The sequence below is a fragment of the Equus caballus genome, chromosome X, assembly GCF_041296265.1.
Source record: "Equus caballus isolate H_3958 breed thoroughbred chromosome X, TB-T2T, whole genome shotgun sequence".
NCBI lineage: Eukaryota > Metazoa > Chordata > Mammalia > Perissodactyla > Equidae > Equus > Equus caballus.
The window spans coordinates 126,429,341-126,442,118 of record NC_091715.1 but is presented as its reverse complement, the minus strand read 5'-3'; the positions used below and the strand labels follow the sequence as shown (position 1 = coordinate 126,442,118).

At 38.1% G+C, this 12,778-nt stretch overlaps 1 protein-coding gene across 50 annotated transcripts in view; it reads left to right on the top strand.

Moving 5' to 3' along the window:
- The window catches only part of MBNL3 (muscleblind like splicing regulator 3), a 169,307-nt gene that overhangs the window by 95,124 nt on the left and 61,405 nt on the right, over positions 1 to 12,778 (top strand). For 32 of the 50 annotated variants that reach the window (XM_070257927.1, XM_070257925.1, XM_070257924.1 and 29 more), the window contains one exon: positions 11,519 to 11,683. In XM_070257927.1, the coding sequence (XP_070114028.1) occupies positions 11,519 to 11,683 (165 nt within the window). Of the gene's footprint in view, positions 1 to 3,555; positions 3,751 to 3,946; positions 4,031 to 11,284; positions 11,364 to 11,518; positions 11,684 to 12,778 lie in introns of those variants that run through there. The other 18 variants (XM_070257953.1, XM_070257962.1, XM_070257954.1 and 15 more) reach the window with 10 other exon arrangements.

Here is a 12,778-nt window from a genome sequence, read left to right as displayed (position 1 = left end):
ATTTGTTTCAACAATTGTCACATGCCAAGTAACATGAGCTAAAGCTGTATTTACAATTATTCTCCAGCATACTCATAAATAGTCAGAATTAGTTCACATCTGAAGGGTCATTTGACCTTATATGCTAGAGTCTGGTATATAAAGTCAATGTAAAAACATGAAAAAAAAATAAAACCAATTAAATGTTCCAGTTATCTTTAGTAGAAAAATGAGTGTAAAAGATTGGCACACTGATGTTTTACACTACCTGGTTTATTTCACCGTATCACTTTATCAAATATTTTTCTAGAAGGGAATTTCATTTATCTTATATAAGGGACACATAAACTGGATTCATTTTATTTTTTCAGAAAGACACATTGTCCAACTTTATTCCAATTTTCAGGGAAGGCGCAATGAAGCAAGAGTAGATTTGTTTTATTTTATTTTTCCCTCACCAAACTAAGGATTCCACTAACTAAAAGGCACTAATCAGACTATCACCATGACCTTAATGACCCTAGAAACCTTTTTGTGCCTAATACAGAGGATATCTATTTTTGAAAAACACCACATTCGTACAAGTGTACTATTCTCCCAATAACTTTTGTTCCAGCTGTTTAAACTGACTTGGGGAGTACAATTAATAGATTTTAAAACTAATTAAGTAACTTCACTGTTATTTGCTTTGCTTTATTTTTTCCTTGTTTTAGATTTGGAGATAGGCATTCTTTGGCAGAGGTTCTATTTCACCTTCTCTGTAAGGATATGAGACGTTTATGATTAAGAGATTGATTGATTTTCAAACAGAAAACCTCCACTTATCGTTTTATCTTCTTTAAACTAACTCGATGTCTAGTTACATTGTTTGTGGACGGACTTGTTCAGTTCTTTAAATACTAGGAACAGTTTCATCATCATCAAATATTAACTGTTCCCTGAAAGCAGAAGGTGAACTTAGCAAACTTGCTATATTGACTGAGTTAGACTGAGAGAGGATCGTTTTAAAACATAGATTAAAAAAAAAATCTCAGTAGTTTCATCTAGAACTTTGTCAATTCTGTTCACATCTCTGAAACACATTTTGTTGGAAACTTAATATACTTGGGAGATATTCGAGCCAGGCAAGATAGATCTTTATTTTTAAAAGAGAAAATTTGTATCAATAAATTGCTTGCTTTTATCTGTACAGAACAGAAACAAACAGTAAGTTGGCCTAATTTTCAGATGCTTTTTAAAAGAATCACTTGGCTAAAAACAGCCCTCTTTAAATACGCAGTGCATTTGGGGATTTGTCTGATACTCTAAAATGCCTATGGTTTTAATAACAAGTTACCACAAAGGTTTCAATAAGACTTTTGGTGATAAAAATATATTATCATTAATAAAATGTAAACTTAGTCCGTGCCTCAAAGTAATGACGGTCTATGTCACCAAGTAAAACTTTCTGCTTAGAAATTGCGCATTAGGTATTAGTTTGGTAGTTGAATAAGAGTGTGAGGAAAATACTTAATTTAGACTGGATACATTTGGCTCCGTTGGGGGTTTGCATATGATTATACACTTATGAATTTAGCGAGACCCTGTAAACGACCATTTTGATATTGTGCTTTTAAATTTCTTTATCTGAAAGAAGACTTACATTTAGCAAAAGCGGGACTGATTTTCATCTTTGTGCCTCTAATTTCAAAATGCAGAGGTAAATCAATAACTATATCTGCCCTCTATATAACCTCTGTGTGGAGGGGCACGTGGCTGGCTATAGAGATATAATTATTTCATTTATTTTTAGTAGCATACTAAACCCTGTAAAGATAAATTATTTAAATCTGAGCAATAATCTGTGCCTTTCTCACTTTATACTCTCCTTATAAGTTTGCAAGGTATTTGTCTAAATTTAATTCTTCTTTGAAACTTTCTTTTTACTTAGAGACAGGAAATTTAATTTTGCCAAGTGGAAATCCCAAGGTTAAAGTTTAGTGCAAAACGAAGACCCTCAGGAATTGAGGGGATTGCCAGATACCTTCTGACTTCCCAAGTTTGAGTGCAGTTAAAACTCACTTGAGCCCCTTAAGTCATGGAAAACTTAAGGTAACTGGCATGGTTTCAAGGGATAGAAGTCATAATGTAAAAAAGCCAGTTAGAAGGCTTGAAGTTGTTATTTGAGAAGTCGCCTGACTGAAGCATTCAAACAAAAGAAGAAAGCCCCAGCAGCCATTTGGAAAGGTCTGACAGAACTTAGAGTTTTGGCAAGAGGTGCTGGGAAGATGGTTGCGGGATCTTTCTTTGTAGCAATTATAGGAAAAATCTCCATCTTGTTAGCTTTTGGAAGATCAAGTATAGGCAAAAATGTTAAATGTCATTTCAGCGGAAGATCCAGTTCTTTGGAGTTCACTCCATTTTTCTATTTAGAAGAGAAATAAATACAAATGAAAAGTATGACAGAAAACTAATGACCTATAAAATGCCGTGGGTCTTGGTTTGAGCTTTAGTAGGAAGGAGTTGAATTAGATCAATGTTTTCACTAGGATACTCCAATGAGATATGGTAAAAGGTGTTTTATGAAAAAAGGGGGATGGTTTCTGTGATTAAACTATGTTGAGAAATGCTGAGTTAACAAAAGAAGTGGATTTCTTTCCTGTGGGACGTATGAGAGAGAACATTTACTACGCTCTGGTGTATTGTCAGTTTCCAAGAGAGGAATATAGTATATTGTTTCTTACAAGTATTTAACCAGGAAACTCGGTTTTTGAGGCTCCTCTCTTGAGAATAGTGGTCTGTGGTACACACTCTGGCAAAAGCTGGACAAAACGATCTCTAAGAGCCTTTCCAGCTTTACTATTTAACGTTTCTATAAACATATTATCTATAAATATGTAGAATTCCCCAGTATAGTACAGTTTCATTCTTGCTCACCTAATTCTGAATCTTTGATAATTCCAATGAAGGAATCTGTATTCTTAATGAATAAAAAATAAAGGACTGTGTCCGGTAAATGTTCACAATTACCACTCTTGTGGTATACATATTGTGTCATATGAGGCTGTTGTAGATTGCCATAGTTCCTGAATATATTATTTTGTTCATTAGAATTAACCGTGCCCCTCTACCTCTCCCTCTCTTCTAATATGAGTAATCGAGGCTTGACTGAAAAAGACATCTATGCAAATAATGGCTATTCATACCATTTTTTGCGTGTTTTGAATATGTATCTGCATACATCTTATACGTGCATACAGAAACATGGTGCTTAAGCAGTTATTTTCCTGGGCTTTAATGGATGATTTTTTCTTGAATTTGAGTATTCCACAGACAGAGCTAAGGAAAAAAACATAACCCGCCCTCCTCACCCCCCCCCACACACAAATAGAAACCTTAAAAACATAAAAGCCATAACTTCCTGTGAAATTCACATGTTCGAAAAATCTGTATAAATTTGGAGTCAGGAGTTAGGCATGGTGGTCACTCGCCAAGCCCTTCCTCATCCTAATCTAAGGAGGAGCTCTGGCAGGCAGGCATCAAAGTCATTTGAATATACAGTTGCGCCACTGTGGGTGGGAAAGTGGCTGACAGGGTAGGGAGCCGTGTGAAGCTTTTGGTGGGAGGAGCCATGGAATAAAAAATTGCTTTCTCCAACAGTCAACTTCCTTAAATTCCTTGCAGCTGGTCAGGTAAGCTGGGGCTGCGAGTGCCTCCTGCCTTGCTCTGGGCAACTGAAGGCCTTACAGAGCCTGGGCTGATTCCATGGAAGGGGCTGCTTATGTCCTGAAGGTAAAAGGGGTAAAATGGGTTTTTGAGGATTGCCTTTATTTAGCTCAACTCACCAGGGTAGAATTACGTAGAGAGAGGGTTGCAGAAAATATATTGTATGGAGCATACTGACACTAAAATATTGTTAATCGTTTATCTGAAATTCAAATTTGATTGGGAGTCCTGTATTTTCATTTGATAAATCTGGCAATCCTAGATCGGGTTCTAGGCAGAAGCCCTAGCCAGGAAGAAAGGGTGCGAGCAGCTGGTGTCTTCTTTGTCCTGGTTCTAAATCGCTGTGGTAAGTGAGTGGATGGGGTGGCCAGAAGAGGGAGGCGAGGGAACCCTAACAGCAGGAGATTTGACTGACAGTGGGCCGGTAGATGCCCTTTTATGTTGTTTCATAATGAAACCTATGTAGTAAGTAGCTTTTTGAAGTTGCATCATTTTATGTGTATTTTATTCGTTGGAATAATAAATTGAATGCCATCATTTTTTCTTTCCTTTTTTCTGTATTTTAATGACATTTTATGTTGGCAGCTATCAACTACTTTAAAGACAGCTTCCATGAATGCTTAGCATCAGAAATGCCTTCTGACTTTTGGTAACTTGGTACCAGCGTGCTTCAACTGTCTCTGGGTTTTAATTTGCGTCTGGCTGGCTGTTTTGTAAACTCTCAGAGATGATGCATTTTTGAGGAGTTTATTATTGAACAGATATTCAGTTAATTTTTTCTAAAGCGATTGAAAGTATTTGACTAGACCAGGGAGGCAAAATTGGGGAGGGAGCAGGAAACAAATTTGGGGTCTTGGTGAGGGAGGCTTGGTTTCACTGTGAACAGCGACTAAGTTTCTTAGTGTTACTTGCTCTTCTGAAAATTTCAAAGAAAAATTTCCAGCTCATTCTTTGAAAATAAATGTTTAATGGGAATGCAGCTGAACATGGGTGTTGAAGTAGAACAGAAACACTCTTCTTGTAAGAAGTCAGCGCATGTGTATGCGGTAGAGAGCCCCAAGAAGGCCCCACCCGATGTGACTGTCCTAAAGCCCTGTATTCCACCTTTGTCTAAGTAGCTTCAGGGCATCTGACTTGCAGCTTGTTCAGAGAAATGCGGGTTGGGTTGGAGCAGTTGGAGAAGGCAGTTTATTCTAAGCTGACCCTCAAAAAGGAGTGCTCCCCTTGGGCAGGCACAGCTGCTGATTAAATATGAATCTGCTACAGGTTTCTTTGTTCACCTCTGTGGGGCCCTGTATCCCGAGGGTCCTAGTGGCCACAGAATTACCAGAATTTGTCAGCCATGACGATCACATTCACCTCAGAGTATATATGCATAGCAAAAAAAAAAAAAAAAGTCACCAATTAGCTATTTTGTCTACCTGAAGAGAATAACGGTTCATGTGGAACAGACAACCAGGAATAGCCTCAGAAAGGAAGGAAGAAGAAAGAACTTAGGAAAGGAAATAGCAAGAGAAGCAATTAGGCTTCTAAGGCAGACTTAGTGTTATGCCCTATAAAATTATTCTCACAAAGTTTATTCATTCATTCAGCAAACTTTTATGAAGTGGTCACCACTCACCAGGCACAGAAACATCCCTGGAGATTCAAAGATATAGTCCTGCCTTTAGATAAGCTCAAAGTCTAATGGGGACATAGGCATGCAAACAATTTATCCATGTACACAGTGATAAGTGCTAAGATAAAACTGAGTACAAGGTGCAGTTGGAGGCACAAAAGAGGGAGAGATAAATGGGAGTGGGGGAGGGGGAGATGGGTTCAGGAACATTTTTACAGGGAAAGAATCATTTGAACTGAAAATCCATATTGGGTAGTGAGAGTCTGGAAACTTGGCTTCTGTCCTTACTGAGCTGCTTGTTAATTAGGACAAGCCTCTCTGGCCTTCACTTCTCTGTATGATAAAAGTGCAAGAGATGTTCCTTAAAATCCGGTTCCGCCCTGAATTTCATGTTTCTGGTAATCAAGTTCTCTTAGTGGGCTGTTTCAGAACAATGGTGTGATTGTTGAGCCAACACCTCCCTTCATCTTTTGGAGGTTACAATTTGAAACCTTTCTTGAGGCAGATAGGCAAGAAAATTCTTCTGCCTCCTTCCAGCTTCTTACCTATTCAAACTTGGGGTCTGGTTTGCACCAAAGTTGTTGCTCTGTATACGTGTACATGGAATGGATGTCAAGAAAGCAGAGTCCAGGGCTGGCCCAGTGGCATAGTGGTTAAGTTCGCGTGGTCCACTTCAGTGGCCCCGGGTTCACCAGTTCCAATCCTGGGTGCAGATCTACACGCAGCTCATCAGGCCATGCTGAGGCAGCGTCCCACATAGAAGAGGTAGAAGGACCTACAACTAGGATATACAGCTATGTACTGAGACTTTGGGGAGGAAAAAAAAGGGGGGGAAGGTTGGCAACAGATGTTAGCTCAGGGCCAATCTTCCTCACCAAAAAAAAGGAAAGAAATCAGAGTTCAACAACATAAGGACATGAAATGCAGTGCTGACTACAGTGAGGGAGTGTACTTGGCTGGCTGTCTTCATGGGGGTCTATATTCAGCCTCATTAATTTTGCCTTCATTATATTCAGGAAATGGCTTATTAAAAACTTTTTTTTTAGATTTCTTGTCTGCGTGCCAAATTTAAATTAAAAGTTGTATGTAAGATTTTAAGGGTGCTCTTTGTGTGTATTTATCAATATTCATCGATGGTACAATATTGGAGGAGAAAATAATGCGGATGATAGCCATTTTTATAAAGATACAACTTTAAAAGGAAGAAAGTAGGAAATTTGTCATTAGTATGTGGACATCTGGCTAACACTCAGTTTGCGTTGATGTTGCCTCACTTTTAGCTCTTTCAGATTGTTCCTAGCCTTTAGTAGATCTGTGATGTGATGTAGGAACCAGGCAACGTAGTACATATGATTTGTAATTCTGAAATTACTGTTACTTCCTCTAAGAAGCCATGTGTACACGTGTAAGTATGTTTCAGCGGGGCAATATAATCAGTGGGATTTTTTATCTAACACATAATCATTAAAATGGAATAACATGACTTTTTGTCATAGAACAAATCATCTGTTCATTGCCTTTATTTAACATTTAACTTTTAACTCTTGGTAGTCTAGACGAGCAATGAGATGTCCTTGTAAAGGTAATCCACTCATCATTGTATTTGAGAGGTTTTTTTCCCCGTAATTCCAAATGTATTTGAAGAAGCAAGGCATCCTGCAAACAGCTGTTTCTGTTAAGATACTGTGACTGACAAAGGGTAATTTTCAGCTTCCTAGGGCCCTTTTCTTATTCTGATGGATGGTAGAGCTTTCTCTCACGAACATAAAAAAAGTACGCTTCACAGGGTTTTTACCACCAAGTGCATGGGAAGTCTTGTATCTGACAGACTCACTCTCATAACTCCCAAGACTTAGGTGGGATTTGAATCTCTACAATGGCACTTTTCTCTCTCAGTCAAAGGCTTTGTACTCATTTGTGAAAAGCCTGAAGGTAGGAAAAAGGAAATCGATTGAATTTTGGAGGTTTTATAAATGCTCTGCAACTTTTTCCTTTGTCTGTCATCAACTTTTTGATGCAGATGTATTTCAGAAATTTCATTGGCCGCTTTCTCCCCCTGCTGCTTTTTGGGTGCATTTTCAAAGAGAGTGGATGGAAAAGGGGAGCTGGAAAATTCATAGGTGTAGTAGGACCTACTTCAGCAGAGAATCGCTTTCCTATTGGATCACTTTGCTATTTCTTAACTCAGTGACATAGTGAAAGACCGGATGAGAATCATTTGTTTTTAAGGCCAAAGGAAATGGAAAAGAAGTGAAATTGAGGCGAGCGTAAATGAGCTTGCACTCTAATCTCTTCAATGCTTCTTTAAACTTGTGTGTGTATGTAGGGGAGGGAGAGAGGGATTTACATGTCCTGACTAGCCTTTGTTGCTGTTTTTAGGATGTAGCCAGCTCTGCTAGTGGATGGCGACTGTTGTAGGTACAGCATGCGTAGAGTCATTTATGACATGGTCTGAAACTTGCACTGAGCACGTGGCATCTCTGACTCTGTGGGTCTAGAAGGAGGGCTTGGGACACCATTGACTTGACTCGGGAAACCTGAGGGCTGATTTTTTTTAGACCAAGATAGTTTCTGGGCTGTTACAGACCCAGTGTGATAGGGTATCTTGTGGCCCATTCAGAGGCTCAGCTGTCCTAAGGAAAAGATTGGAACCTTTCTAGTCCATAGTCATTCGTTTTCCAAAGGTTAAAAACAATAGGTGATTGCATACTGTGTTCCATAGATGTTTACCAAAGCCTTAATCCTCTACCAGGACTAAAAGCAAATGTTAGCAAATGTTAAAAACAAATTTTGCTCCCCGCCAAACTCCAATTAAAATATTTTTGCCTGTAATTAAGTTTGGGCTTCTCGAAGAATGAGTACTATACAGAAGAGATTTATTATCACCAGGTGTTACGCATAGAAATATACTATCCTGAGTTCTAAAGTCGTTTTGAAAAAAAGGGGCTTGGTTTTCTTTTGAAATATTGTTTTCCACAGATAACAATGATATTAAATTATTTGGTCTCCTCATTTATTGTTTGGGTAGAAAATGCAGATTTTGTGTGTGTGTGTTTTACAAGCTTTCTTTAACATAAGTAGCAGTTTCTGGTAAGGTAGTATTGCTATGCATTTGCATTATTATAGAATTAAATTATGGATTCTGTCACTCAAAAGAGAATGCTTTATAAATCAAGTAAAATCTCATAACTAAGATAAATAAGTTTTTAAAATCTATGCTGCCTCATATTCCACACTTTAGTTTTATAGCCCAACTTATGTACTTTTTAAAGTGTACTTCTCTTTTTTTTCCATTTCTGTGTACTGTTTTTGCTTTGTGAAAATGTCATTAGTTTTCCAAGAAAAAGCTTAAGAAAAGTTATTACATGTAAAGGACGGTAATGTCAAAGCACAAAGGCAGGTAGTAATTCTTTATCTGTAGATTGGCAGGAAATGTGCCAAATACACCGTGTTGTCTCCCTCCCTTCCTTCCTCCCTCCTCTCTGATTGCATTCAATGTAAATGATGTTAAAACTCTAAATTATAACAAATGGTAAAATTGCAATGTTTTCCTTTTTTCTTAACTGATCTATTGTTTGGAATTCCTGAATATAAGAGACAGTCTTCATTATATAGCTTTTTTTGGAGGAGGGTTACAAATTGTGTACCTCCTAAATGTTGTGTTTGCCACTTGTCTGGAAAAGCTATCAAGGTGGGTTTGCGATCCCAAGGCAATGCTGCTCAGCAGGTGCCTAATTTCTTTTTCACTGCTGCTAGTAACTGTCCCAAAGCATGGGAACTGGAGCAAGGGTCCTAAATGTGAGTATGCAGGAAGAGGAGAAATAGTGTAAGGGGAAGGAAGGTCAGGAGTAAGCTATTTAGACTTGGTTAGGGGGCAGGATTTCCAAATGCAGCTGCACTTAGTGATAAAAAGAACTGAAATAAAGAAGAGGGCTCACAGGCAGAGATAGAGATTTAAGATCTGGGCAATTGCTGTGATACATGAAACTTTACGAGAATTTCATTTCTCCAGGGAAAAGAGATTGGAGGAGAACAGAGGAGTTAGGGCTGAACCTTGGGGAAATCTCTAATGTTAGGGTGTGGGAGGAAGAGAAACCCAAAGTATAAAGTAGCATGCTTGGCTGTGGAAGCCACCAAGTGTCACTGCTTCTCCCATGCTGTTAATTCTGAGCCAGATAACCTCAGTTGTGCTGGGTGGAGGGTGAAAAATCTAGGGACTAAAATCCTTGTGACTATCTTTGCCTTGGTTCGTGTCGTGGTAAGTGTAAAAAGAAGCTTATATTTTCTCTTAAGGGGCACATTAACAGGAAAAAACTCTCCATTACTGTGATTTTTAGCACATATAACGATTTCCCTACAGTCCTTAGATGTGCTGAAATTATGTAGCTATTCCTAGCCTACTTTTATGAATTCAGGAAGATTGGGTCAATACCGTTCTTAACTCTTACTACCAATAAATTCTTCCTTTTCCGGAATGTGCAGAGAAATGTAAATGTACGTTGATACTAAGATACTATTTGATTTTATAAATCATTTAATTCGATTAAAAATAAATTGCTCAGTGAGAGAAACATAAGGACCAACCTGACAGAAAACAGTACTGGCTTCTTTAGTTTCTCAAGCCGTGTTTTAAGTTCTACTCAGCTTCTTGCCTGGGCAGGTAAAATAATAGAGCCCCCTCGCCCCAGCGATCTAATATTTAAAAGAGAAGTTGCAATGCATCTAGTTTTGCATTGTCAGGGAAAAAAAATTTCTCCTCTACCCTTGTAAGTTCCTCTGGCTAGTCTAAGAATTAAATTGACATGACAAAGATTAACAAGAGAAAGTAAAATTGAATGATGTGCGTATGGGAAACCCAAAGATATGAAGTTTGCTGACAGGCAATTGAGGTTTATATGCCATCCTGAGCCAAGGAGAAGGGGACAAGGGTCTGGGAGTTCAAAGGAAAGGAAGGTAATTCACAACAAGAATGAAAAGAATAAATGTTTGGTAAACAAATGTTTGCTGGGCCATCCATAAACAATGCGACCCAGAGAGGACTTTGATGAAACCAGCATTGGTAAGTTTTCCCGTCTACCACGCCTACCTCATGTTCTTTGTAGAGATCTCTGGTGATAGCTCTCCTTCCTGGAACAGACTCTTTGTCTGAATTCTTTAGGCAGTTAAAGGGGAAGTACAAGAAAAACTTCCTCATGCCAAAGAGACACATTTTGGGGTGGCAGAGTTTCCTCTAGCATTCTATATAGCTCTGTAAAGTTTTGAATGACACCTTGATGTTCAGTGAAATGACAGGAATGCTTTAATAACAAGATAACTAAATATGGAGAAGTGATTGTGTAAAATATTTAGACATCATAAATAAGCAAAATTTATAGCATGTGTTGAAAACACTTGATGAACTAACTCATTTTCTCCTCGGAATTCAAGTGGCCTAGTAACTTGCACTCTTGGGTTCAAAAAAAACATTGCTTTTTTGCTCCACCCCTCCCTCCAATAAGCTCATGCCCTGTAAAGAACTTTAGCATCTATGGGAAGAAGAATTGCTTGCAGTTGCACTTGTCTTAAAAGGATTATGGTGAACCTAAAAGGATTATTGGTGCAAATGAGAGAATCATTAGCTGCCTTGTGTGGTGCTCGTGAGTTAAACACAAAAACAGGTCACATTTGACAATGTGATAAATACCTGTCCAGTGACATCCTTTGCTACCCCATAGTAAACACCATAATTAGCAGCCGTGTCAGCATTTAGGCAACACCAAAGGCATGTTTGATTCCACAGGACTGACATATTATCCTGTCTGGAAGTGCTTAAACCACCAATAAAACATCAATAAACAAATCGATAAAACAAAAATATAGATAAGTTAAAAATATTTTACATTGTAAACGTACCTCGATGTATATCAAAGTAGAGCAGAGAAACTGGCTAAGAGAATGAGTTCTGGAATCAGACTAACTGGGTTTTAGTTCTGCTTTTGTCTCTTTTTAGCTGCGTGAGCTTCTCTTAGTCTCAGTTTCCTCAACCGGAAGATGAAGATTATAAGAGTATCAACCTTAGAGGGTTGGTATGAAGATTGAATAAGTTCATTCATGTAAAGTACTAATTACAGTACTTCACAGATACGAACAACTTGATAAATCAACTTTTATTATTTTCTTAGCCAGACCGCATTTCTGGAAATATTAATGAAAATTCGTCTGATTCTTCCTTTTTAGGGTCGGTGTGCTAGAGAGAACTGCAAGTACCTTCACCCTCCTCCACACTTAAAAACGCAGCTAGAAATTAATGGACGGAACAATCTGATTCAACAAAAGACTGCCGCAGCCATGTTCGCCCAGCAGATGCAGTTTATGCTCCAAAATGCTCAGATGTCATCACTTGTAAGTCACAGCTTTGTCTTTGAAAAATTGTGTTTATGTGTCTTTTTTTTAAAAGAAGATATATGTACATTGGAATAACCTTGCAGGGCCTGTGGGAAGTTAGTTACAGAAGAATTTAGGATACAAGCTACTGTGTTGACCCTACAAAGCTGTTGTGCATTTGAAGGGAGCAATCAGGTGCACTGGATTTAGAACCTGGGTTGCATTTAAGCATGAATTCAGTTTATAGAAGAATATTAATAAACGAGCAGGGGCATTTTAAGATGAGGAGGAGGTTTGTTTACTATTACATGTAAACCTTTGAATTCTAGGATATTAATTCAAACAAATTTCCTTGCTCTTTGATGGTGGTTTTCTTGTTACTTTTTAATAGGCTTTTTATTTTTAAATAATTTTAGATTTAAAGAAAAGTTGCAAAGTAGTACAGAGAGTTCCCATAATACCCTTCACTCAGTTTCCCCCACTGTTAATATCTTATATTTCCATGGTATATTTGTCAAAACTAAGAAACTGATATTTGCACATTACTGTTAACTAAACTTCAGACTTTATTCAGACTTCACCAGTTTTTCCATTAGAGTACTCTTTCTGTTCCGGTGTCCATCCAGGGTACTACAGTGCATTTATTTGAATTCTATCTCCCCTCTCTCCTCTGGTCTGTGACCGTTCCTCCGTCTTTCCCTATTTCCCATGACCTCAATAGTCTTGAGGAATATTAACCAGGTATTTGATGGTAGTTTTAGCTTAACCTAGCACCGGAGTTTCCCTTTGCAGAAATTAATAAGACTACGGTGTCATTCTAGTCCAGTGTCTAATATTTTGTGGATCAGTGAGTTTAAGTGGATCCTTTAACAAGTAATTTTGTCCTATTGAGAATTCATCTTGTCCTGATACCTTAAAATATAGAGTTGCAATGTGGTCTTAGACCTTTCAGGAGGAATCGAGAACCGTCCCTCTTCTTCTGAGTTCTTCGAGCTCTCAAATTTAGTTCATTGGTGTCTCATTCTAAATCCAACTGGCCTGCTTCCTTTAAACCATTAATGAGATACTAATTTGAAAGAGTTATATTATTTTTATTTGCTACCCATTTCATCA